This window comes from Cervus elaphus, chromosome 8 (assembly GCF_910594005.1).
Source record: "Cervus elaphus chromosome 8, mCerEla1.1, whole genome shotgun sequence".
NCBI lineage: Eukaryota > Metazoa > Chordata > Mammalia > Artiodactyla > Cervidae > Cervus > Cervus elaphus.
In genome coordinates this window covers 16,597,075-16,621,786 of record NC_057822.1, presented here as the reverse complement: position 1 = coordinate 16,621,786, position 24,712 = coordinate 16,597,075, and the positions used below count along the sequence as shown (strand labels likewise).

The 24,712-nt window shown below is 35.3% G+C and overlaps 2 protein-coding genes across 4 annotated transcripts in view; one reads left to right on the top strand and one right to left on the bottom strand.

The window, feature by feature from the left end:
• The window catches only part of PSMD1 (proteasome 26S subunit, non-ATPase 1), an 86,506-nt gene that overhangs the window by 24,236 nt on the left and 37,558 nt on the right, over window positions 1-24,712 (top strand). The window contains exons 13-16 of the mRNA XM_043909706.1: window positions 620-731; window positions 2,137-2,333; window positions 3,629-3,724; window positions 5,744-5,808. Of these exons, the coding sequence (XP_043765641.1) occupies window positions 620-731; window positions 2,137-2,333; window positions 3,629-3,724; window positions 5,744-5,808 (470 nt within the window). The remainder of the gene's footprint in view (window positions 1-619; window positions 732-2,136; window positions 2,334-3,628; window positions 3,725-5,743; window positions 5,809-24,712) is intronic.
• Window positions 9,255-24,480, bottom strand: HTR2B (5-hydroxytryptamine receptor 2B). 3 transcript variants are annotated; one of them, XM_043909709.1, is made up of 4 exons: window positions 24,373-24,480; window positions 22,775-23,382; window positions 14,246-14,446; window positions 9,255-10,498 (listed from the first exon to the last, which is right to left on the bottom strand). In XM_043909709.1, exons 2-4 carry the CDS (start codon window positions 23,295-23,297, stop codon window positions 9,606-9,608), a joined length of 1,617 nt encoding a protein of 538 aa, XP_043765644.1. In that variant the 5' UTR covers window positions 23,298-23,382; window positions 24,373-24,480; the 3' UTR covers window positions 9,255-9,605. The 3 variants fall into 3 exon arrangements, with proteins under 3 accessions (XP_043765644.1, XP_043765642.1, XP_043765645.1); XM_043909707.1 differs by having other exon boundaries at window positions 22,775-23,489; window positions 24,373-24,450; XM_043909710.1 differs by lacking the exon at window positions 14,246-14,446 and having other exon boundaries at window positions 22,775-23,489; window positions 24,373-24,450.

Sequence of the window (24,712 nt, the reverse complement as noted above, 5' to 3'; positions counted from 1 at the left end):
TCTGATTGGCCTGTCTAGAGTCACAGGCCCACACTTTCCCCAGGGGAATAAGAGAGTTTATTTTCAATGACAATCTCACCAAGATTTGAACCAGTAGGGAGGAATATTCCCCAAGCAGAACTGGGGTACTGTCACTAATAAAAGGATACTGTGCATTCAAAAGTAACATCATCACACAAATACTCTCCAAATAAAGCCTAACTTTTGCTCTTGACGCCACTTTCTCCTACCATGTTCCATTACATCCTTTTTTCTCCTCTATGCTTCCTCCCTCAGTTCATAAGCATATTCACCTATCCTAAAACTCTTTTCTTGCCAGTTGGTTCTGTCTTTTAGTTGTCATTTTTCTCCTCCCCTTCTCGTGTAAACTTATTAAAAGAGAGCTGTACTGTCTCCACTTTGTTTTTATTTCCTTAACTTGCCATTATTTTATATCAGCAGGCAGCATTCTTTTGAAACTGAAATTGTAAGGTTATCATTGACCCTCTTTATCTTTTGATAATATTCACTAGGCCAGCTGCTCTCCATGCCAACAGCACAGTATATTTCGAAAGTAGAATGAAAGGTTGGATTTTAAGTGCAGTGTACCAGATAAATGGAGCCCATGCTTTTTCTCTAGATTGTTCGGCATGGTGGCAGTCTAGGCCTTGGTTTGGCTGCCATGGGGACCGCACGCCAGGATGTGTATGATTTGCTGAAAACAAACCTCTATCAGGATGATGCTGTGACAGGTAAGTGATTCTTTCCAAAGATGACATACTCTAGGATTAAGTAATGTAACTGTAACATTTGTTTTCTGCCTGTATTTTGTGGTCTCTTAAAAATCTAATAGATTTCTTTACTTGTTAGTTCAGTTCAGTTCAGTCGCTCAGTCGTGTCCGACTCTTTGCGACCCCATGAATCGCAGCACGCCAGGCCTCCCTCTCCGCCACCAACTCCCGGAGTTTACTCAAACTCATGTCCATCAAGTCGGTGATGCCATCCAGCCATCTCATCCTCTGTCGTCCCCTTCTCCTCCTGCCCCCAATCCCTCCCAGCATCAGGGTCTTTTCCAATGAGTCAGTTCTTCACATGAGGAGGCCAAAGTATTGGAGTTTCAGCTTTAGCATCAGTCCTTCCAATGAACACCCAGGACTGATCTCCTTTAGGATGGACTGGTTGGATCTCCTTGTAGTCCAAGGGACTCTCAAGAGTCTTCTCCAACACCACAGTTCAAAAGCATCAATTTTTCAGCACTCAGCTTTCTTCACAGTCCAACTCTCACATCTATACGTGACCAGTGGAAAAACCGTAGCCTTGACTAGACGGACCTTTGTTGGCAAAGTAACGTCTCTGCTTTTAAATATGCTACCTAGGTTGGTCATAACTTTCTTTTTAAGGAGTAAGCGTCTTTTAATTTCATGGCTGCAATCACCATCTGCAGTGATTTTGGAGCCCAGAAAAATAAAGTCTGACACTGTTTCCACTGTTTCCCCATCTATTTCCCATGAAGTGATGGGACCAGATGCCATGATCTTAGTTTTCTGAATGTTGAGCTTTAAGCCAACTTTTTCACTCTCCTTTTTCACTTTCATCAAGAGGCTTTTTAGTTCCTCTTCACTTTCTGCCATAAGGGTGGTGTCATCTGCATATCTGAGGTCATTGATATTTCTCCTGGCAATCTTAATTCCAGCTTTACTTGTAGAGGGAGTTAATTTTGCCACATTTATCAAATTCATCTTATAAAAATATGTTTTGTGATATATAGGCTTCTAAAAATAGTATATCTTGTGTATATGTCTATATTACTGACTTTAGCAAATAGAAATTTATTAGAGTGATCGCCTTGTATCCTGGGACTATCTATACTGCTTGGTGATAATGTAGAAAAAATATTGCCATAGTATCTCATTTGAAATCACTGCAGGATTTCGTGGTGTATCCTATCACAGTTTAAAAGGAAAATAGCTATAAATATATGGGTGGACTTCCTTATGAACTATCCTCCTTTATATCTGATGACTTGAAAAAAAATGCTGCAGAAGCTGATGGTTATTTTGATAGTTGATAGTTGTTAATAATTAGCACTTCCAGTAGAATATGTTTTATTTACATACTTAACTCTTATTATTTAATGTTTTGCTTTCTACTCACTAGGGGAAGCAGCTGGCCTGGCCCTAGGTTTGGTTATGTTGGGCTCTAAAAATGCCCAGGCTATTGAGGACATGGTCGGCTATGCACAGGAAACTCAACATGAGAAGATTCTCCGTGGTCTTGCAGTTGGCATTGCATTAGTGATGTACGGGAGGATGGAAGAGGCTGATGCTCTCATTGAATCTCTCTGCCGTGATAAGGTGAGATCACATATTATTCATCCTTTCCTCCCTGCTTTTTCTCACCCTCCAGTTGTTATATCCAGCATTTACAGAAACACTTAACCTTGACTAGAAATTATCTCTGTTTCCATCAGAACTCCTAGGTACATTAATCAATGAAACTTCTCGAAAGATATATAAAGCCTAATAAAATTTAGGCAAGAAAAACACTAATTAGAAGAGGTGAGCAGGGCTAATTTGAGAATTTTAAATTTAATTAAGACTTCGGTGGTTTTCAAATAAGCAGATTTAGAAAAGTTCTTTAGAAATTGTAAGTTAATTTTAGAAATAATATTTTGGGAATGATTTCATAGTCATTTAATAGGATACAAAGTTTGCTTCATTGTTTTTTCATCACAAAACAGTGACCTTCTCTGTACTTATTTATTTGGACAAGTTTTTTTTTCCTTTGCCTTTTGTCTTGTTTGTGAAAAACTGAAAAGTGAAAGTTAGTCACACAATCGTGTTCGACTCTCTGCGATCCCATGGACTGTAGCCTGCCCAGCTCCTCTGTCCATGGAACTCTCCCGGCAAGGGTGCTAGAGTGGGTTGCCATTTCCTTCTCCAGGGGATCTTTCTGACCTGAGGATCGAACCCAGGTCTCCTGCACTGCAGGCAGATTCTTTACCAACTGAGTCACGAGGGAAGCCCCTGTCTTGTCTACCTACCATATACAATATAGTAAAAATTGTTTTACTGTTGTAAAAACAAAAAACAAGATGTGTGTGTGTGTGTGTCTTGTTTTTACAGCAGTGAAACGATTTTTACTATATTGCATATAGTAGGTAGACAGTGGTAAACAGTACTGTCCTCTGTAATCTGATAAAAAAAATATCCACTCCTATAGTTTATTGATAAAACTACTAATTATTTTGCTCAGCCATCAAACTTCATATCTCTTCCACTCATTGCTCAGTGCCCAAGAATTAAGTGATAAGGTAAAAAGCAAATTAGAATGTAGAATTAGAAGCAAGCTTCTTTGTTGTTTGACAAATGAAAGAATCATAGGGCGTTTGGTATTGGGCTTGAGCTTATACGTCCTAAAAAGTGTGAGGCAGCATAGGTATGTTGCACAGAATACTGGGAATTAGAAGTAGTTAATTATTCCCATGTTAGAGCCTTTAATTTCCCCATTGTTTAGAAAACTACCAACCACAAATCAGTTCTCTTTTAGTTCATTTTCTGCCTAAAACCAGCTCCCCTGATGGATGCAACTAAGCCTGTAAGAACGTTAACTATTTGAAATAAATTGATGATGTTGAATTATTTCTTAGGATCCAATTCTTCGACGATCTGGAATGTATACCGTAGCCATGGCTTATTGTGGCTCAGGTAACAACAAAGCTATTCGACGCCTGCTACATGTTGCTGTAAGTATTCTAACCCTTTCTTATATAGAGATGGAAGGGAAAGTTTGCAGATGGACCCTCAATGTGTTGATGACTGCAACACCCACACCACATAATCACCACCAGTGGTCTCAGATTCATATTTTTTTCCACTGAATACAGTCAGCCATAACCGAGCACCAGGTTCACTTAGCTTTTCCAGATAACGGTGTGTCTTATTTGCGTAGAAGTCCTTAAAGTCATTCAGGGCACCTTCTGAAACTCTGTTCCAGGGGAAACACTCGTTAGTAAGAGACAAGACCATGTGAATGTGTGTAGCCACCCCAAGGTAGGGTAATCTGATGAATATTAGAAACAACTTCTTTTTACAGCCTGTGAAGTTAGCTTCCAGGTAACCCTGAGGGACATGCTCTGTGACAGGAGACACACTGCACAGGAGAGCCAGTGCCCGTGTTTTCCAGTAGACTTTTCCACTCATAGTCACCCAGTCCAGGGGTAGTTTTTCAATGATGTTGTCTGATGACACAGTGGACATTCCATATGTCTTCACCTAGTACATTTCTACCATCTTGGTGCTGGGAGAAGGTATACCCAAGGTCATCTTCCCATGCAAGAAAGGGTTTAGTACTATTATTATTTTTTTCTTCCTAGAGATGTTCACATCACCCAGTATTTATTAGCAATTTATTATTTATCAATGCAACATGTGGTATGTTCTAGATGTTTGTCTTTTGCTTAAGTTTAGGGCATATTTTTTTTTTAAAACAACATTGAAGGAATGATTAGATTTTTGGTGTGGGCCATAAATGCTATGGTACAGCTGAAATAATCTTTAAAACTACCCCTGAATCTTAAACTTCACCAAGCTGTAAAGGCTTTTAAGTCTTGAAATGAATAAATTCTTAGATGAATCTTTCTAAATTTGGGTAAGACATTCTAATAGAGGAATATAGTAGTCCCCCCACCTTATACATGGATATATGTTCTTAGACAACCAATGGATGCCTGAAACCATGGATAGTACTGAAACATGTACTATGTTTTTTCATATACCTATATACATCCATACTTGTAGTAAAGTTTAATTTATAAAGTAGGCATAGTAAGAGAATACTCAAATTGCCAGTATCACTACTTCTGTGCTTTGGGGCCATTTTAAGTAAACTAATATAACCTTTATTAAGTAAACCATTATTAAGTACATTAAATAATGTAAGTTACTAAATAAACTTAACCATTATTAAGTAAACAATAATAAACTTTAAGTAACCATTATTAAGTAAACTAGAGGTTATTTGTGATCCTATGAACTGCAGCCCACTAGGCCCCTCTGTCCCTGGGAATTCTCCAGGCAAGAATACTGGAGTGGGTTGCTATGTCCTCCTCCAGGGGATATTCCCAACCCAGGGATCGAACCCAGGTCTCCTGAATTGCAGGTGGATTCTTTTCCAGTTGAGCCACCAGGGAAGCCCAAGAATACGGGAGTGGGTGACCTATCCTTTCTCCAGGGGATCTTCCCTACCCAGGAATCGAACCAGGGTCTCCTGCATTGCAGGCAGATTCTTTACCAGCTGAGCTACCAGGGAACCCTTATTTGAATATAAGCACTGTAATACCCCATGGGTCTGATAACTAAGTGGGTAACTAAGTGACTGATGGGTGAATGACAAATACAGCTTGATACACTGACCAGAAGGATGAGTTATATCCCAGGTGGGACAGAGTGGGACAGCGTGAGATTTCATCTCGGTACTCAGAATGCATGCAGTTTAAAACTTGTGAGTTGTTTATTTCTGGATATTTCCATTCAATAAATAAATTCAGACCACAGCTGATTGTGGGTAACTGAAACTGCTGAAAGTGAAACTGAATAGGAAGATAGCTATGGTAATATACAAATGAGATCTAATTACATTAAAATTATGTGGGCCACTCATATCAGTTTATTCTAGTAATAGAATTCGTGTAATACTACAATCATTTTGTAGTAATAGAATGCATGTAGTATATAATGAAATCATCCTTTGAAATTTTTCCTAGGTAAGTGATGTTAATGATGACGTCAGGAGGGCAGCAGTAGAATCACTTGGGTTCATTCTCTTCAGGTAATAATTTCTAACTTCTGATTCTGTTTATATTCCATTTCTATTTGTAATTAGTAGTTACATAGCAACTGATTCTCTGAGAAATCTATCTAGGTTCAGAATGTGGACCATTTAATAATAGAGTTAGTGTTGTTCCTCTGAAAAAGAAACCAGTATGTTTACAGAGATTGGGATGCTATTTGAGAAGTAGTAGTCCTCTTCCCATGCATTGATATATTGGTAATTCAAATGGGATGCTGTCTTTCACACAGGCATGTAGAGTTCTTAAAGCTCTTTAATGAGAGTGAAAAGTAATAGGCTTTGTTAAAATGCAGAAGAATGAAAAAATTGCAGATGTGAGATGCCCATGGCATTATAGTATGATTGTGATCCAGGGGACACACTCTGGAACCAGCCTGCCAGAATTGAATCTTGGCTCTGCCACTTACTGAGTCACTCAAAGTCTGAGTGACTTAGAACTTGTTACTTAGCCTCTTTGAATTTCAGATTCCTCATCTGTAAAAGAGGCAGAGTAATAGTATCTAAGACTGTTTTTTGACAGTTGAGTGAGTTAATAATATCTAAAGCCCTTAGAATGGTATCTGGCACTAGTAAGTGCTAGTCAAGTGGGTGTGAGTAGTGGCAATTGTTAATAGTGGCGGTAGATGCAGTAACACCTCTTAAAAATAGTTCTGCTCTCTGATCTCTCATAGTTTCTTTTCACTAAGGTACTTTATCTTAAAGTGCAACATAGGAAAATTAAAAGTACTTCTTTCAGCCCTTTTTTTGAATACTGCTGGATATTGGATACTCTTTTTTTTTTTGGATATTGTGATGAAATTATACCATAATGTAGGGGTGGGAATCTGAAGGACAAGTAAGATGAGTTTCATGTTCTTTTAGTCTCTGGTGCAGATTTTCTACCCCAAGTTCCTGAAATGAACCTTTATTGTAAAGATAATAATGTAATTCAACAAATAATATGTATACATAAATATTTTTTCCAATGAATATTCATTCAACATCCACTGAACTGGTTAGAAGGCCTTCTCTAAGATGCAAGATAGAAAGTTAGCCGTTTACTGCAGACACTAAATACTTTTTTCCTATTTTGGATAAAAATGTTGACTAAAACAGCAAAGCACAGATCCATATAGCATGCTAATAGGTTTCTCCTTTCACCAGTCAGTTTTGTTGAAGGAGGTTATTTAACAAAATACTAATCTCTTTCAGTGTATTATCCTCTAACCCTCATTTGTCCAGCTTGTTCACAAAGACACTGGAGAGCTTTCACTAAATCCTGAAGACGTGGTATTTATACAGATCTGGTTTTCTTGACTGGGAAATTCCATGAACAGAGGAGCCTGGAGGGCTACAGTACATGGGGTTGCAAAAGAGTTGGACACAACTTAGTGACTAAACAACTAGTCTGGTACCTCTAAAACAGAGTATGTGGTTAGTTGGTTATTACTGTTTTTAGTAAATTCATAAGAAGTATCAGATGTTCATTGATTTCTAAGATCTGATAAAACCTATTTGTATTAAGCTATTCCATGTTTTTTTCAGAAGATCTACAACAGACTCCACAGTTTAAATTTCTTGATTCCCATCCCTTTTTTCTCTTTTTGAACCTTAAGATATTTGCCACTTACAGTCCTTTTGTACCTTTGCCATTTTCTGTTTTTCCTCAGATTTGTCAGCGATGGTTTTATAATTATATTCACAGGTTCTGTTTCAGGGATGTGATTCATTTAGCTTAGAGACTTGAACTCATTTAAGGTAGCCAGTCTCTTCACCTATTTTACATTTTGATCAGTTTTAACAACATTACTTTTTCTGGTCTAAAAATCCTTCTCTTGAGACAAAAGATGGAAGCAGAATAGAAGCTGAGTAGTTCTGTTTCCTTCCTGTTGTCTTTGGCCTATCATTCCAGCCTGTGATGCTAACCTTTCCTTATTTTTGCTGTAAGTTTAGACACAATTTAAAAACAAAAATAAATGGTTTTATTTTTGCCTTTTAGGGAGGGCTTTTTATGAGAAGATAATTTTCATATGAGAAATATATTCTTTCAGGTGTACCCTTAGTAACTATTGGCCTGTATAAAGAATCTTACTCATCAGGGTCTCTTCCTTTATTTATTCATTATCGGCTACTAATTCTTCCTGTTAGTCACCTTATATTTTATATCATATAACTCAGTCACCTCCTGTGTATATTCTGCCACACAGGAAGTAGAGCTTTCATGAAAACTGTTTTTTTCCCCTTTTTAACCTGACCGTGCTTTGATCTCTAATTAGCAAAATTCATTTCTGCCCTTGTATTTACTGTGGCTCACACATGTGCTCAATTCCCGGTTTCAGCAGCAGATGTCTTCCTTGAGCTGCTTTTAGGCTTTGCTAAGATCTCTACCACTGAGACTACTACCAAGGATACTCAGATCCAGCTAATGAATTATGTGCTTTTTATTTCTAAAAGGCCATTCAGGGTTTTGGTGTGTGTGTGTGTTTCCTTCATAATATGATTCTTATAAGAAGTAGAAACTAGAAAACATGTTAGGAATGCTTTTGTCTAAAACGTCATGGATGAAGAAAATTAAATGTAATCAACTTGTCTAAGGTGCTGCAGTGAAAACCAAGTTCTCAAATTATTAATAACTAGTAAATGACACAGATTGGATTTATTCCACATCTAGCAGTGCAAAGTAAAATGACAAACAGATGAATAAAAAATTCTGTGCCAGAAGTTCAACCAATTCTTCAAGCAAGCTTGGGCAGCCATGATCTTATTTACAAATTCATTAAAGTTTGGGTTCCTGGATTAAAGTCCCATGCCTTCAGTTTACACATGCTCTTTGAGAAACATAAGGTCCATGTACCCAAGACTGTTTTCATTTGCTTTTTCTTCCTCTGATAAACCTGCCTCTGCTCAGTAAATGCCTGGTATGAGCCATCTAACCTGTAATTCCAAGATCCTATTTTGTGTGATAACCAGCTACTGTCCTCCCTACTACCCTCTTTCATCGAGACAGTTGCCTGATCAGTGCAAAATTGTGGCTGCATTTAACTAAAGTGAAAGTGAAAGTGTTAGTCGCCCAGTCATGTCCAACTCTTTGTGGCCCCATGGTCTATAGTCCATCAGGCTCCTCTGTCCGTGGAATTCTCCAGGCAGGAATACTGGAGTGGGTAGCCATTCCCTTCTCCAGGGGATCCTCCCGGCCCACGGATCGAACCTGGGTCTCCTGCATTGCAGGCAGATTGTTTACCATGGGAAGCACCAGGGAAGCCCACATTTAACTAAGCCTAAATGTAAATGGAAATCTTAGCTTATCTTCAGCTGTGATCATTATTTTATACTCTTATTTTTAGACCTCTTATCACTGTTGTTCTGTGTTTTGCCTTATGCTTTTAAGGCCTTGAAGACAGGGTTAATGCTTGTTTGTTTGGTTTATTTCATTCTTGGCATAGCTTTGCATGCAGTTAGGAACTAAATAAATTCTTATGGTAACATTGTTTTTTTGTATGGTGACATTGTTTTTTTCTAAACAAGTTTATTGATTTATTTATTTTATTTCATTTGACTATCTTAACATTTAACCAGGGTGCTGGATTGTTTTAATTTTCAACTATACAAAAATGATTTTTTATTAATAATAGAATAATTTTGCCCAAATAAAGAAAATTGTATAATCTTAATACATAATTCTTAATTTAAAGAGATGATTTTTGATACATGATATAAAGTTCTTTATATAATTCTTGGTATATTTATATTTTCCTCATCGTCTTACTCATCATTACATTAAAATTGTGCCATTACGGCTATACGTAACTGATTTGCTCTTCAGCTTTGTCACCTTCATTTTCGGTGAGGAGAAGTGTATCTAGTAAAATGATGGATGAAGATTGAATGGTTGAACCTCGGAGCCTCATTGGGCTCTGGTGCATGGCAGGATTAATGCCATTTTGCATTCCATGTTTCATAAAAAATATAGAGTTCTCTGCCATTGGATTCCGGAAGTAGATATTACTGGAGCATTTTCCAAGGGTTTTTACTGATGTGGGGGCTCGGTAATTGCAGGTGAGGTACCGGCCAAATGCATCCCGAAATGTCTTGTTGAAGAGGGTGTAGACCAGAGGATTCACCCCTGAGGAAACATAGCCTATCCACACAAATATCTCCAGGAGCATGTTGAGAGTCGTCTGGTTGCACGAGTCACATAAAACTATAGTTACATTTGTAATAAAAAAGGGGCACCACATAAGTAAAAAGAGGAAAAATACAATCCCGAGAACCTTTGAGGCTCTCTGTTCATTGGAAATGGTCTGCACTGACCTTTTTCCTACTGTGGATATTCTTCGCATAAGTATGTCAGCACTTGCATTGGGCAGAGTTTTGTCCTTGTGAAAACCATCCAGCATTGCCACTTTTTCTGGTGATGAGCAAGGTGTTTCATCCCTTTGGAAAACTGTGGACACAGTCAACCACGTTAGGCGTTGAGGTGGCTTGTTTTTGACCAAGTAAGCTTTCTTCTGTAAAGCATGGATAGTGAGAAAGTAGGTGACAATCATGATGGTCAGAGGTGTGAAGAAGGAAGCCAGTGAGCCAAAGAGCATGAAACTGCCGAAACGATCCTTTGTCAGCCCGCAGGTGATGTTGTGTGGGTTAGCTACATCAGTTTCTATCCCTTTAATAGGAACTGGAAGGGCAATGCCTAAGGAAAACAAGATAAACTAAGTTATGACCTTTGATTAGGTCCTTTTAAAGTTTGTCTTACTGACATTTCACTATTAGTATATGTTAATTCCTGGTACCCACAAGGCAGAATCAAAGCACTTAATGGAAGATTTGACAAACAGAATTAAGTAGGGAAACCTGCTGTTTTTAAAGAGACTCGTTAGTGGTTTCAGTTGTATAATTAAAGCGTCCCTAAAACTATATTGTACCCATGATATAGAGAATGTTTTTATATATTCTCCACTTCTCAATATCTATTTGGTTCTTGAGCTATCCCAGGTTAAGGAAAGGGATGTGGAAGAGAAGCTGCTTTTATCTTAATATCCAATGTGATTGAGCTCAAAAGACTTAAGAATGCATTCATGCAGTATCTTAGTTCTGAGTTGATACCTATTTTTTAATCTCTGAGGTTACACAGTTTCATTTAACAGACAGTTTATCTTTTGATATTTGTGAATGTCTTTTAACTTTTTTTTTCTGACTTCTTAGGGAAAACTAAGGGTTCATTGTTTTTTATTAAATGCTACTTAAGAGTTTGTGGATCTTGAAATTTATTTTCAAGATTGCATTTTCCTCCGATAGAAATGAAAGACATATATTTCATGCTAATTTTCTTACACTTTAAGTATTATGAAGTAGATATTAAATAAGATCTTGCTTATTAGTAAAATAGCTTATTAGGAAGAGAACACAAGGGTTGGCCCTAATCCTTTCCCTTTGAAACGGCAGATATTTTAAAGTAAGTCTGAGTTAATTGATCTTTAGACATCTCTAGGATTCTTGAGGTATCATAGAAGAATTCACTTCTCTGAATCTGAACGTATTCCTATCATCTACATCGCCTTTTTATTGTAGCATAGAAACCTTGAAAAGAATATGTTCCTCAAACCCTTTCTAATGGAGGCTGCTGCTTTGTCTGCTTTTTCTCAGGTACACCACCAGAAAGATGATCTGTACACTTTCTGTTCTTCACTAGGGGTCAACAAACTGTGGCTCAACGGCCAAATCTGGCCTGCCTTCCATTTTCGTAAATAAAATTTTATTGGAACACAGCCATACCCATTGTTAATATATGGTTTGTGGCTGCTTTTGTTCTACTGCTTCTGAGCTGAGTAGTTTTGACAGAAATCATACAGAATCTGTAAGACCAAAATATTTACTATCTTGCCCTTTGCAGAAAAATTTCGCTGGTCCTTCTGTCCTGTTACTTCCAGTAACCATTACACTGTTCTCATCCCCCACCCCCACCCACCCCCAAGCACTTCTCTTTCAAAGCCTATGTAAGCTACTTACACTGTTCTCCATCTAGATCCTCTACCAACCTCTGGGACATATTATCTGTCTTCCTTAATGGTTTTAGCCCTTTGCTATAGTTTTCTATCCCCTGTTCCATTGCTATCATCTTCCATAATTTCATCCCATTGATAATTCTTCTAACACCTAAGGTTTTATTTCTTGAACTCTTCACCTCCAGTTATTTGTTTGCATTCCTGAAGCCATCCATAAGTCCACTTAAAATTATCCCATATCTAAAATCATGAACTGTTATTTCCCTTTCTTGTCCTGCTGCCCTTCATTACTGTAGAACTTCTTTTCACAGCTATCTTGACCTCTAGTTCATCCTTCTCTTTTTCCCACATTCCATTAACTCCCATCAAGGCTCACGTTACCTTCTCAACCAACTTGTTGGTCAGTAACATTTGTTTTCTCTGGTATTTTTTTATACCTTACCCTGTTACTCTCCTTTCAGACCTTACTGTTGTCAGGTGTTACCTGGGATAACTATAAATCCAGAAGAAGAAAGTGAGCTCTCTTCAGCACTTTACAGAATTTAAAAACTGAACTAACATCATTATCTGCCTTTTCTTTTACAAAGTTGTTAAATTGTCATTGGTTCTACAGCATAGAGTGTGATGAAATGAAAACGGCATTGATTTTGGCCTTTGGGCCAAAAATCATAAGTCTTTAAGCCAACTATTTAAAACCTCTAGCTTTCTTTTCTCATCTATAGAAGGAAAAAATAGGTTTGTAAGATCACTTGTAAGCTGTAAATCTGAGGTCATCTTTTTATTCTTTTCTTCCTGTATACTTAGTACTTACTATTTGACCATCTTCCTGAGTGAAAAGATTCTTTTTCTTATTTATTTTTGTATTCTTAGTGTCTAACATATAAGCACTCAATGTAAATTTGATCAGTTTTATCAGTATAAATTCATGTCATCCAGGCTTAATCGAGGTACAACTTCTACCAACAGGCTGTATATTGGCTTGAATATATATTTCAATTTCAAATGTTTTAATTCTTAAGGAGCCATTTCTCCTACTTTCCCTCCACCTTTGCTCTGTCCCCCATCCCACCCCTCGCTTCCACCCTGCGGCAGCACACACTGTTTCCCCTTCCTTCTCTCTCATTGCCCTGAACTTACCAAAAAGTTATGGGGTTTTTGACATGAACTTCAGTTTTCCTTCTCTCCACTTTAAATTTTGGCAGTTGTCACCCATTATCTCTGATGTCCTCTCCGTAGCTTCCTTTTTAGGGGCCTTTTCTGTTCTATCAATCAGACTCTTTCCCCAAAGTTAGCTTTTCCTCACTGCTTGCAGATAAATAGACTTCTTCTTGACTCTTAATTTCTTCCCAAACCAGAGTAGTTACACTCCTTACTTTAACCTCCAAACTTTTCAAAAGAGAGTTGGCTTTGGTATTCCAAGAATATGTAGGTCATTTTCAGTGTCTTGCTTTCTTGTTTTTTTCCCCTAACCCCCAGTGTCTTTTTTTTTCTCATTAGAGAGAGAGGTCACATCTTTACTAGATTTCTTTCTAGCATTTCAGGTCTCTTGATTATTTCAAGTCTCTCTTGATTTTTTTCCTCTTTGAATTTTCCTTACTAGGAGGAAGTGAACATACTAGTCAAACTATTAATGATCATAGTAACTGTTGTGAATCTGTTTGTTTTTGTGATATTAACTTACAAAACATTTGAGTTACCATTTGTGCTTTACTTCATGCTCAGATACTCTAATATAGCAGCTATCTTTGAGTATTAAAGATGGGCACAGCCGCATAAAACAGTTAAGAAATATAATTTCTTCCAAAAATTATTTCTGAACATCATTTGTATCTCTCTTAACATTTTCTAATTAAACACGTTCAAGGACTTCCTTGGCGGTCCAGTGGTTAAGACTCCACACTTCCACTGCAAGGGGTACAGGTTCAGTCCCTGTGGTTGGAGATCTAAGATCTCACATGCCATGCAGTATAGCCAAAAAAAATTTATAAACGTTTTCAAAACACTGTTTAAACAGACACTAATGTGTCTAGTCTATATACATATTAATTTCCAAGGTGACTATATGAACTTTGATAATGACATAAAATGATTCTTTTTTCTCATTTCCTATTTATTTTCTTAGGTGTGATTTAAGATGCAAGTCATTTTTTGGTGTTACTTTAATAAAATTTCAGGATTCTGCATGCTTACCTAAGCCATAATGATTGGTTGACAAATACAAAAACTTTTTCAGATTTAGTCTTCCTGCATGTCAACAACAAGCCATGAACTTTTCTGCTTTTTCACCCTTTTCCTGATAGAATGGTTTAGAAGCTATATGATGAATGTAATGTTATGATTTGTATTGATGTATCACTACCAGGCCTGATAATCTCCTAGCCAAAAGGAACCAAAGGCCTGTATAACCACCCCACACCCTGACACTCCCCACGTACCTATTGAAATTAACCACACCACTATAATCTTGATGAATGCTGTAGCTCGTGAGTTATATTGATTGGCCTGGATTGGCTTTTTGATGGCTATGTAACGATCCACTGAAATGGCGCAGAGATGCAGGATGGATGCAGTAGAAAAAAGAACATCAAGAAATAACCAGGCGGGGCATAGAACAAGTGGGAGGGGCCACATAGCCTCTGAAAGAAAGAAAAAAACAAAAACATATTCTCCTGCAGTTTGTTTTTCAACTGATGCATATTTTTTAACCTTTTTCAATATTCATCTGAAATTTTACGACTTAACTTCCAAGAAGACTTCAGATAATGAAGTTGACAATATATACATTTATGTAGATGGCACCTTTTAAATATATTTTGTTTTGTATAGTAATTACAACTCTTTCTAAATCAGTTTAGCATTTTTAACATTATTTTGACCTTTGCTCTTTTGTCTATTTCTTTTGTGATTTTTAAAAAATGTATATAGTGTTACAGCTTAATTTTGCTATTCAGATAAAATTTATTTTTAAACTGCTATTTAAAAAAAAAAAACAACAGAACCCTTTTTGCCAGATAGAGGAAGCAGTGTAATGTGGCAAAAAGAATATTGGCATGGGAGTCTCAGGCCTGGGATTTGGGCTCATTTCTAGTATTAACTAGCAGCATGAACCTTGTTTATAGCAAACTCTAATTTGGTGAAATAACTAAGTGGAATGACTTGAGTTTTCCTTTTGACAGAAATAGTTCTGAAATAAAGTTTGCAAAAGGAATGGCTTTAGGTTATTCCAGAGAAAAGTGGATTGTTACCCTTCCAAAAGTCCATCCTTCACTCTAAACACTTGAGATAATAATACAGATTTTGGGTTTAAAAGAACATCTCATTATTAGGCATGGTAATTAATTTATTTAACAACTCATATAAAAAGCATTTATTCTATACCTCATACAGTCTTAAACATTTTAGAATATTAAATTTTTTAAAAAATTTCAGGTTTAGGATATGCTATTGAATATTCTACATAGTTTTCCAACAAACTTACTTAGAAGAGTATCCATACATATATGAATTTGATAGACTACACATAGTACATATATACTCACTAGTGTATTTTTTTGTAGTTTTAAAACAACTAAAATTGATTATAGCATTTGCCCTAGAGTATTTCAGTTAGAATCCTTTTTATAAATACAAAAATTGTAGAACTTCTATAAAAGCACATTGCTTCTTTGTAGAACAAATGCCATATATATGAGATTATCTAAACCCTTTTTATGGTTTAATTATTGTATGTCCACTGACGAAATGTAAACTACTTTTCCTGGTTTTTGCAAAGTGTATCTTGACTTTGACAGGTATAAAATGATTGAGGTAATTGGAGGGGGAACGAAGATTATCTCAGTATTTCAGAGCACCAAGAGACCCTTTAGTTGTAAACTGTTTAAGTTCAGGAAGCCTGAGGGGTGGAGAGAGGTTAGTATTCTAGACACCCACCCCCACCCCCACCCCCACCAAAAATAAAGACTATAATTTAGGGAAAGAGATTTTAGATAGACTTGAATTTTTTTTTTTTTTTCAAGAATCAGGAAGGATCTCAGTGAAAAATATTTGGGTATTTCACAAAAAAAGCTAGCAAGGCTGACAAATACTCCCATTGGTGCCTTCTGCTTCCGCAGTTGGTATGTGGCATTCCTAACAGGAATATTAAAATAATTTTTAAATCAGTATGAGATTTAAAAAAAAAAAAAGAATAAATGATTCCTTTGTACTTGGTTCCATCTTCGGCAGATTCTTTAAAAAGGCTTTAAAGCATTAGATGGAGGGAATAATTCATACTTTTAAGTAAATTACTTTAATCAGGCTTTTCCTACTTCATTGAGTTGGGGTGTGGATAAGGGATGGTAGTCTACAGTCCATGGGGTTGCAAAGAGTCGGACACGACTGAGTGACTTCACAAGGGATGGAGATGATAAAATAGTCACTGAGCGGGAAGGGACCTTAGAGATTATATCACTGATTTTGCAGATGAGTAAAATCAGGTACAGTTAAGTCTTTAAATCTGAGAGAGAGCATTTATTTATCAAAATTTACTAAAATTTAAATGTTAATTGAAAGTGTTCTTTAGGATCTTGCTACCCAAAATATGCTTTTCAGATCTGCAAGGATCAGCCTCACCTGGGAACTTTTTAGAACTGCAGGCTCTTGGGCCTCATCCCTACCTGCTGAATCAGACTGCAGTTGAAGGAAATACCTTAGGTGATTTACATGCAGATTAGTGTTTGAGAAGCACCGCTTTCTTGAAAAGGTTGTTTATTGAGTTTGCTGGCATAGGATAGGCACTCAGAATTCCTTATAAAAAAGAACTTAATGGGAGACTGTTCAAAATAAATGAAATAAAATATGGCAGAGAAACTTGTGTTTAGGAAGAATCTAATCAGTTAGATTTTCTCCCTCTTAGCTGTGGTGTTCTGTTCTCTTTTTAACTAGCGGGAAAGGACCTTGAACAGTCAAAGGCAGCAGTGTATTCTTTGACCTGAGCTTAAGGAAACTAATGGTCTAAATAGAACGAAAAGAATCATATATGACTGAGATAGTTTTGCAGTGGAAACTACTTAAAGTGAGGCTGCATTTTAAACTGTCCTGAAGTTCAGGTTTAGAACTGAGCAGCAAGTAGAAAAATACTCAAATCTAGAGCTACAGAGATACTGATCATAGTTAAAGATTTTAAAAGGCAGATAATTAAGGTCTTATGTCTTAGGCTTCCTCTTTTAAAATGCCTGCATCTTTTAAAGTGGGTTGCTAATAACATACACTTGCCTATTTAGCTATTCTAATTTTGGATTGTATTCTTTTCAGTTAACATCTGGAAAATTCTGGTCAGAAATATAGTAGCCGTGAGCAGCAGGCCACAATAGAACTCTCATATTAAAAGTACATGTCTCTGGAATTGAACTGTTTGACCTACATACTTCTAATTGTGAACTAAGAGGGAAAGCTCTTTAGTGTTGATTTTAGCTAAGCCTATGAAGCCTTGTTAGCTTTGTTTTCCAGCAAAATGGATATATAAACTACAATTTTGGAGCAGAAAGGGGTTCTAAAATTAATGCAGGTCATTAGAATTTTAGTGCTTTAGTCATTGCTTTCTTAATCGGTAACAGTAGAATTGTTGAAGCATGATAGAGATTTTTCTTTAAGAAAGAGACTGAGATTTAGGATTAAAAGTGATAGATCTTTTTGTTTAACCTTTATGATTCCAGGTTTCATGAAATTCTAGTGAATAGGCTGTTTTTATGAAACTTAACAAAAGTAACAGATGATTGGATTAAATTATAGAAATCTTTTATTCAAAGCCAAAATAATTGCCTAAGTAGAATTCATGTAATATAATAATTTATGTAAGTTAAAACCACCTCTAGACATTCTCAGTTTATAAAAGGACTTTTCCTAGTCCAGATATTTCTATTCTAAAATTGTCTTCTCAGTTAGTATTAATTTGACAGGCGCGAGGTCAGAAAAGTTTATTACTATTCAGAGTAACTGGAAAAGGTTTTAAAGATTTATAATTTCATTTATTTGTTGCAATGTATTATGTCTAACTTATTTCCATAAGGATGTAATGTATTATTTAAAATGGAAGTTAAGATTTACATAAACAGAAAAGTGTATCTAAGAATCTAAGGGAAATAAGTTATCAGATACTTAAACTAAATCCCTGAGGATCTAATTTTTTAATTAAAACTATTACAGAAGAAAGCAAGCATTTAAATTGTGTAATATGTATCATTTAATATGAAATATAACTTTAAAACAATATTGGGTTCTGCCTTGTCACTAGATAAAATTCTGTGGCCCTCCTGTTAGATCAAGTTATTTCAGATAAAAATGTTGCCTGCTTGCCAAATGCAACAGTTCTGGTTGATACAGTTTCTCATTTCATTTGAGAAAGCAGAGTAAAAGAGTGTGAATTCTAGAATTAGTTCTCCTAGGTTCAGATCATATCACTTATTTATTCCTGTGTCCTCCCTTGTAAAATGAGGGTGACAGTAATACCATTTTATAGAGCTGCTTTGAGAATTAAATACAGTGATACATGTAAAGTATTTAGAACAACATATGGCATACAGAAAGCACCCAATAAATGTCAGTTCTTATTACTATTATTGTTTGGCAGAAACTAGCCAACTAATCCAGCCATTAAAACCGTCCCACTTATAAACATTGAGCCGTATCATCAGTATAAAATCAGTGTTTGTCTTCCTGCCTGTGGTAGCAAAATGCATCCAATTAAATTGAAAACTCTACTTCAGAAAAAGGGCATGAGAACATCTTTTAACTGTTCAACTTTTAACTAAATTTGTCATGGAAGTATGCCTTTTACTAAAGTTGAATTTTAACTATTTGTATTGAAATATGGCTAAGAATCATAAATAACCTATGCGCATTGCCATGCCTTTTTTCTTTTGTTTTCTTTTGGGTGAGTTGTTTGTTTGGCTTTCTTTTCAACTGGTATAGAAATCTGAATTTTTAAACCACAAACTTGGCTTCTTGATGACATAGACTAATTTTCATCTGAAACCTGCTTATCCTTGGGGCAGGTTTTTAGTTTGAAAAGCTGAGTTATGCCGGTAGTTTGGAAAGTAATTGACATTAATCTCTGAATCTGGGACATAAAAGATTTCCCTCTTGAGGATTTAAAGCCTGTTTTTAAAGCCATTCCAAGGGGACTCTGTTCATTGAGGTACATAGTTCTTGAAGATACTGCAGCAGGACAAGTCCTGAATTGCCCTAACGTCCAAAAAGGACATCGTTTTCAAGTATTTTTCTTTTTTTTTTAATCTTAGAAACTTTTATGTTCCTATATTTATCTTCTGGAAAAGAGTGCTAGATCAGTGCTTAAATTTTTATTACAAAGCTTCTTTGTTTTTGTTGTTGTTGTTTTTTCACTGCATTTGAGCATATGAAGGATCATGGGGTTAAATGTCTAATATAGTGTTATAAATGTTTTGAGTGATTTAATACTTGTGAAAATTTTACATTGGTTTTTTTAAATTTCCATTTTCCAGAAAGAAGTGCCTTTAATTGCTTTGCTCCCTTCTTTAAGAGTTAGGTAGAACAGTATTTCACTGTATAAATAAATAACTGATTTTTTTCTCTTTTACTGCTATACGTTTATTTCATCTCTGGTCAAACTCACATCTAAACTAAATATTGTATTTAAGTATATAAACCCTTTGCATGTTGTACAAATACTTGCCAATTATTAGTGTATAATACATGCTGGGACCTACTTGACAATTTCACAAGATAGTGGCAGTGGAAGATTTAGCACAGCCATTTTACACACAGGGTGCTTGAGTTCTGATATGTTGTTAAGTGACTTGCCTAAGCCAATACGAGAGAACCAGGATTCAAAGCATATGGTATCTTGCTTCAAATGAACCCCCATATTTCAGCTATTTTATCTGTCCACTTTCAACTGTACCACAGATACTGTTTCAACTTACAGATCGTGAAACATTGTTTTAAATTTGTTATAAAGAAGCCAGTAATGACCAATGGATGACCAAATGTTATATTTTCTCCCTTTACATTTTAAATAATTTGTTTAATGGGAGAAGGAAAAGTTCAGAGACATTCTTAAACTGTGAATATCCTGTCTTTTTTTATACTGGCATATGATACTCTTTTTTTCCTTTGCGTTCTACTCAAGTATGTCTAACCTAAGCATCTTCAAGCCTTATATTATACGCTACTAATTTGTGATCATGATTTTTAAGAATTGTAGACAAGACAGTGAAAGAACTGGAAAGTAAAGGTTAAGTCCAATGCTCCCAAAGAGGAAGAAGTGACAGAAAAGTTAATGTAGCACAATTTATTTGAAAAACCGTGTTATATCAGTCATCATAATCTTGGTAAAATAGAAATTCAAATAATGTATAATCAAATATTATACACATTATTGGTTAGATAAAATGTTAATCAGCATAAAAACCACTTTAAAATTGTCAGTGCTGTCCTTTTTTTTAAACTTAATATTGTTAGAATATAAAGTTTTGGTGTTACTTCCTTTGAATTTCCCTAAGATAACTAAAGTAACTCCTATCACAAATAGTGATAGTTAATTTTTTTTTAATTTCCATAACCAGGGATACTTTTGTTTGTACAGACTTCAGAAATTCTGAAGATTTTCCCTATAATGAAAGAAAAATGCACAAAATCTACTCCTGCATTTTAAAGTTAAAGAAATTCTTATAAATGCATTGATTTAGTTAACACATGAAAGGCTATTAAAAAATCACAGTATTTGAACTCAGGTCCCCATTTATAATATGTGCAGTTCCAAGTTTATGAATGCATCCTTTTGAAGCTTTTAAGAGGGCAACTTGCATTTTCTCATACATTTTCTCATAGAAATAGAACGTTTTCAATAATGAATTATGCAGTAATATTTTAAATAGTGGTTCCCAGGTTAGCTTATTTTTAAAAATCTACTAACCTTTCTATGCAGCTTAATTACTGATAGCAGAAATGTTTGGGGCTATGAAAGTTTATTTTGTAATTAAAAATTTACATTTGAAAGAACAAAATGAAGTTAAAAGTGTATATATATAATAATTTTTTGAACATAGATAGGAAGACATTCTACATATTGTATGTTAAAATATGTTGGATTTTCTGCCATTATAGCTAAGAATATCTTGGGCCCGAATATTTAAATATAAACTTAGTTTTCAGCTGCAATATGCCTGCTGTTTTCCTGTGAAATACATGGGATTATCACTGTTACCTGCTTTTCTATTTTGTTTATCAGCTTACTTTAATGCCATGAAACTTTGCCTTTTAAGATTCCTTAACTGTTTAACTGTTGGTTAAATGTCTACAACAGTATTTTGCAAATACTAATAGATGATTGATATTTATGAACTCATGGATTTTAAAGTTAAAATACATATCAGTCTCATTTATTCAACATATCAATTAAATTTTGTCATAGTTGGAATGAGCATGTTAACATTTTAATATTTTAACATTTTAACATTTGTATGCCTAACAAAGCACAATTTAAAGAGTAACTTCACACATTAAACTATTGTGCACATGGAGGTAAGAATTTGAATTGGTGCCTGTACAGTCTTTACCAAATATGCATAAATGTTCCGACATAATCCTCATTTACTTCTTTTAAACTTTATTCAGAATTAAGATTGTTTAGGCTCTCCTATAGAGTAAGATTTCTTAATCATCTTCCATGGTTGTGTGTTGCACTAGATTTTTACAATCTTACAAGAGAGGGGATAGACAATACTAATGATGAGAGAATCTTTTAAAGCAGAAAAGACATTACTGTCTGTCCTGCCAAAGAATTTAACACATAGCTAAAAATGGGAAGTTTTAGCCTGTCACCATCTGATTGTATTTGAGGGATCAAGTATTAATATTAGATACATTTCTGTAATTACTTATAAAAATATAACATTTAACCTGAATATAATCAAATATGCAATCTAATTCTAGTTAATAAATTTTACTTCTATAACCTGAAATATTTTTATCTTCACCATATAAGCAATTCTAAAAAGCTTTATTTGCTATAATCATCTTCTTTAGCAATTAATGAATGGACTATCAATTTATGTCAAGCATTAAGTTATATATCCTCTTAATGCTGATTCTTGAGAGCCTTCATAGTTCATCATCAGAATTGTATTTACGCAAATTATATAACTAGAAATGATATGCATGAATCATAAACTACTTGCATCATTTTAGTATCATTTTCTTTTTTATCATGACAAACTAAAATTTCAGTTTTAATTGTGTTTTAAGTTATTGTAATAACTCAGATTTTGGTCATTTATTTTAATAACTTAGAGGTCTTATTCGTCTAACATACATCAAGGACATGAATAGTCAGAAATCATAAAAACTAAACAGATGGATCATCTCTTGGGATTTTCTGAGCCAGACCATTCCTTCAGCAACTAAACATAATTTTTTGTTAACACGACACATGTGTAACACTTTAGTTTAAGTACACAAACTATAAAGAGCTATAGCAAGACTTTTCAGAACAATTCCAATTGAAATTTGAGTTTAGAGATTTATATTGGCATTTACTGATTCAGAGACCTTATTATTAATAATTAACCCAGCACATTAACTGTCACAGTAGTGTCCTAGCTATTGCTTTATCAAGAAAAAAAAGTACTAGTAATGGGATAAAGTATAGAGTCATCTATTCTTCACAAGAAGTTTTAGGTAATACATTCAGAATATATGAATATTGCTAACTTGGATGACTTTTTAATGATTTTTTTAGGTGACTGAGAGGGAATAGAATTGTTTAAGAAATTATTTTTGCTCTTTAAAACTGATTATCAACCATACTGATGAAAACTGAGCAACTGTTTACTCCCTATATCTTTAAATAGTCCAAGTTCATATTTAAACCCTGAATGAGTATCCATTTCTCTAATAGTATATCATAGTTCTGTGGTTTGATGGCAGGAACAAAGTGAAATACTTACCAAACATTATTGTTAAGAGGGCAATCGGCATCACAAACAATCCAACCAGCAAGTCGGCCACTGCCAGGGACATTAGGAAATAATTGGTAGCATACTGCAACTTTTTCTCCAGTGAAACAGCCAGAATAACAAGGATGTTACCACCAATTGTGGGTATTATCACCATGAGTATCAGAAGAGCTGCCCAGCGTGGCTTATTTCCCTGTTCCTCACCAGTCTGTTTCATTTTCTCTGTTATCGATTCTGTCTGTAATCCAGACCAGTTAGAAGAGATTAAGTGGTCAAATGAGCTCTGCAAAACATGCTCAGGACTTGTGCGTTGCTCGAATATTCTAAAAGAGAAAGCCATTCTCTGTTTTTCTTTGATTTGATCTGATTCCGGACAGTGATCAGCATGGTCAGTAGCTTGACCAGTCATCTGCTTTTTTAAGGCTTTGTACCCATGCCAAACACTCAAGGCCAAAGTTGACTCCTTCCTTAGAAAGAGAATTTCAAACTCTATAAAATGAAAGTGTACGTACATCTGTCCATGTCTGTAGGTAAGGCCCGAGTGGTTAGTGTTCTGCAGAGGCTCAGGTTTCCGAAGGCTTAGTGAAAGAAACTGATAGCTGTGGGAAAAAAACAGACTATTTTTTGGTTTCTCTTTCTCCCTCTTTTTTTTTTTTTTCTTGTTGTGGTGGAGTCGAGTTTGAATTTGAATGCCAGAGAGTTCTCCCTAGATATAAAATATATCAATTGCATTATTTTCTTTATTTCTTAATAAAACCCAGTTTAAAAAAGCAGTTGAATTTATTAGCAGCCCCTCCCTTCTCGATAGATCTCTTGTGCGTTTGTGACAATACAGCCAGTTCTTACAATCATATATATGCCTGATATGTTCCAATTAATGAAGTGGGAGATACATTAATTTTTTCAGTGGTGTAATGAAAACCTAGGTGTTTCCTGACCCCTAATTGTCATTTTACCTTTACTTTAGAATATGTGTAGAAGATGAGAAACATCCAAACACCAAACAGAACTTTTCATACACACTGGCCTTCTACCTAGAAACACTCCAAGCCCCCCACCCGACCTCCCCGCCCTGCTGTGATTTACCAGCATAGGAATCCTTATTTGTAATTAGATTTGGTCTGATCAAGTTTATTTTAATACTCATATAAATGCCATTTTTTATAAAACATTTTTGTAACTCATTCTAAAATACTGGGGTTTCTAGAACTCCTTTATAGTTTGAAAGAAGAGGAGAAAGTATTCCTAGGATCCAAATAATTGTTTTTACATGTTTCATCTTTCAAAGAAAGCATGTTTCTGCACAGATATTTTCTGAATTTATCACTTTATGTCAAGTTTGAACCAGTTATTTTTTTAAGTAGTAATTTCTTTTTTTCTTAACCTTCCCAGTTTCTGAGGCAAGGAGGAAGATTAAATCATTTTTTCATAAAGCCTTACAAATCCCACATTAAAATCTTCCCTGTAACATTTCTAAATTTTTCGTTTTGGTTTTTAAAGCACTGAATAGAAATAAAAAATTATGGTGGCAGAGTTTTTGAAGAAGGAAAAGAAAAAGGCTTTAGATTAACTATCTATTGGGTACTTACCTCTTATTTGCGGGTTACTCTCCTAAGGATGTCATCTGATCTACTCAGGAGACCTGCTTGCTGCTGTGGTGGGAGTACTCCTCCCGTTGACTTATTCTGAGCTTCCAGCACTGGTGCTTGCAATCATACAAATGTGTTGTGTAGCTGTAAGCGTGCCAAGGAGGTTGTTTCATCTTCGATACATTCATTTTTAGAGAGTAGCAGCATTCATTATAATTCATAAAACCACCAGTTAAGTATGTTGAACCAATTCATGATCCTTATTCGAGTTATATTCTTAAGAGCTGTCTTTAATTTGGGGGACTGTGATAACTATGTCATTATAGCTTAAGATAGTTTT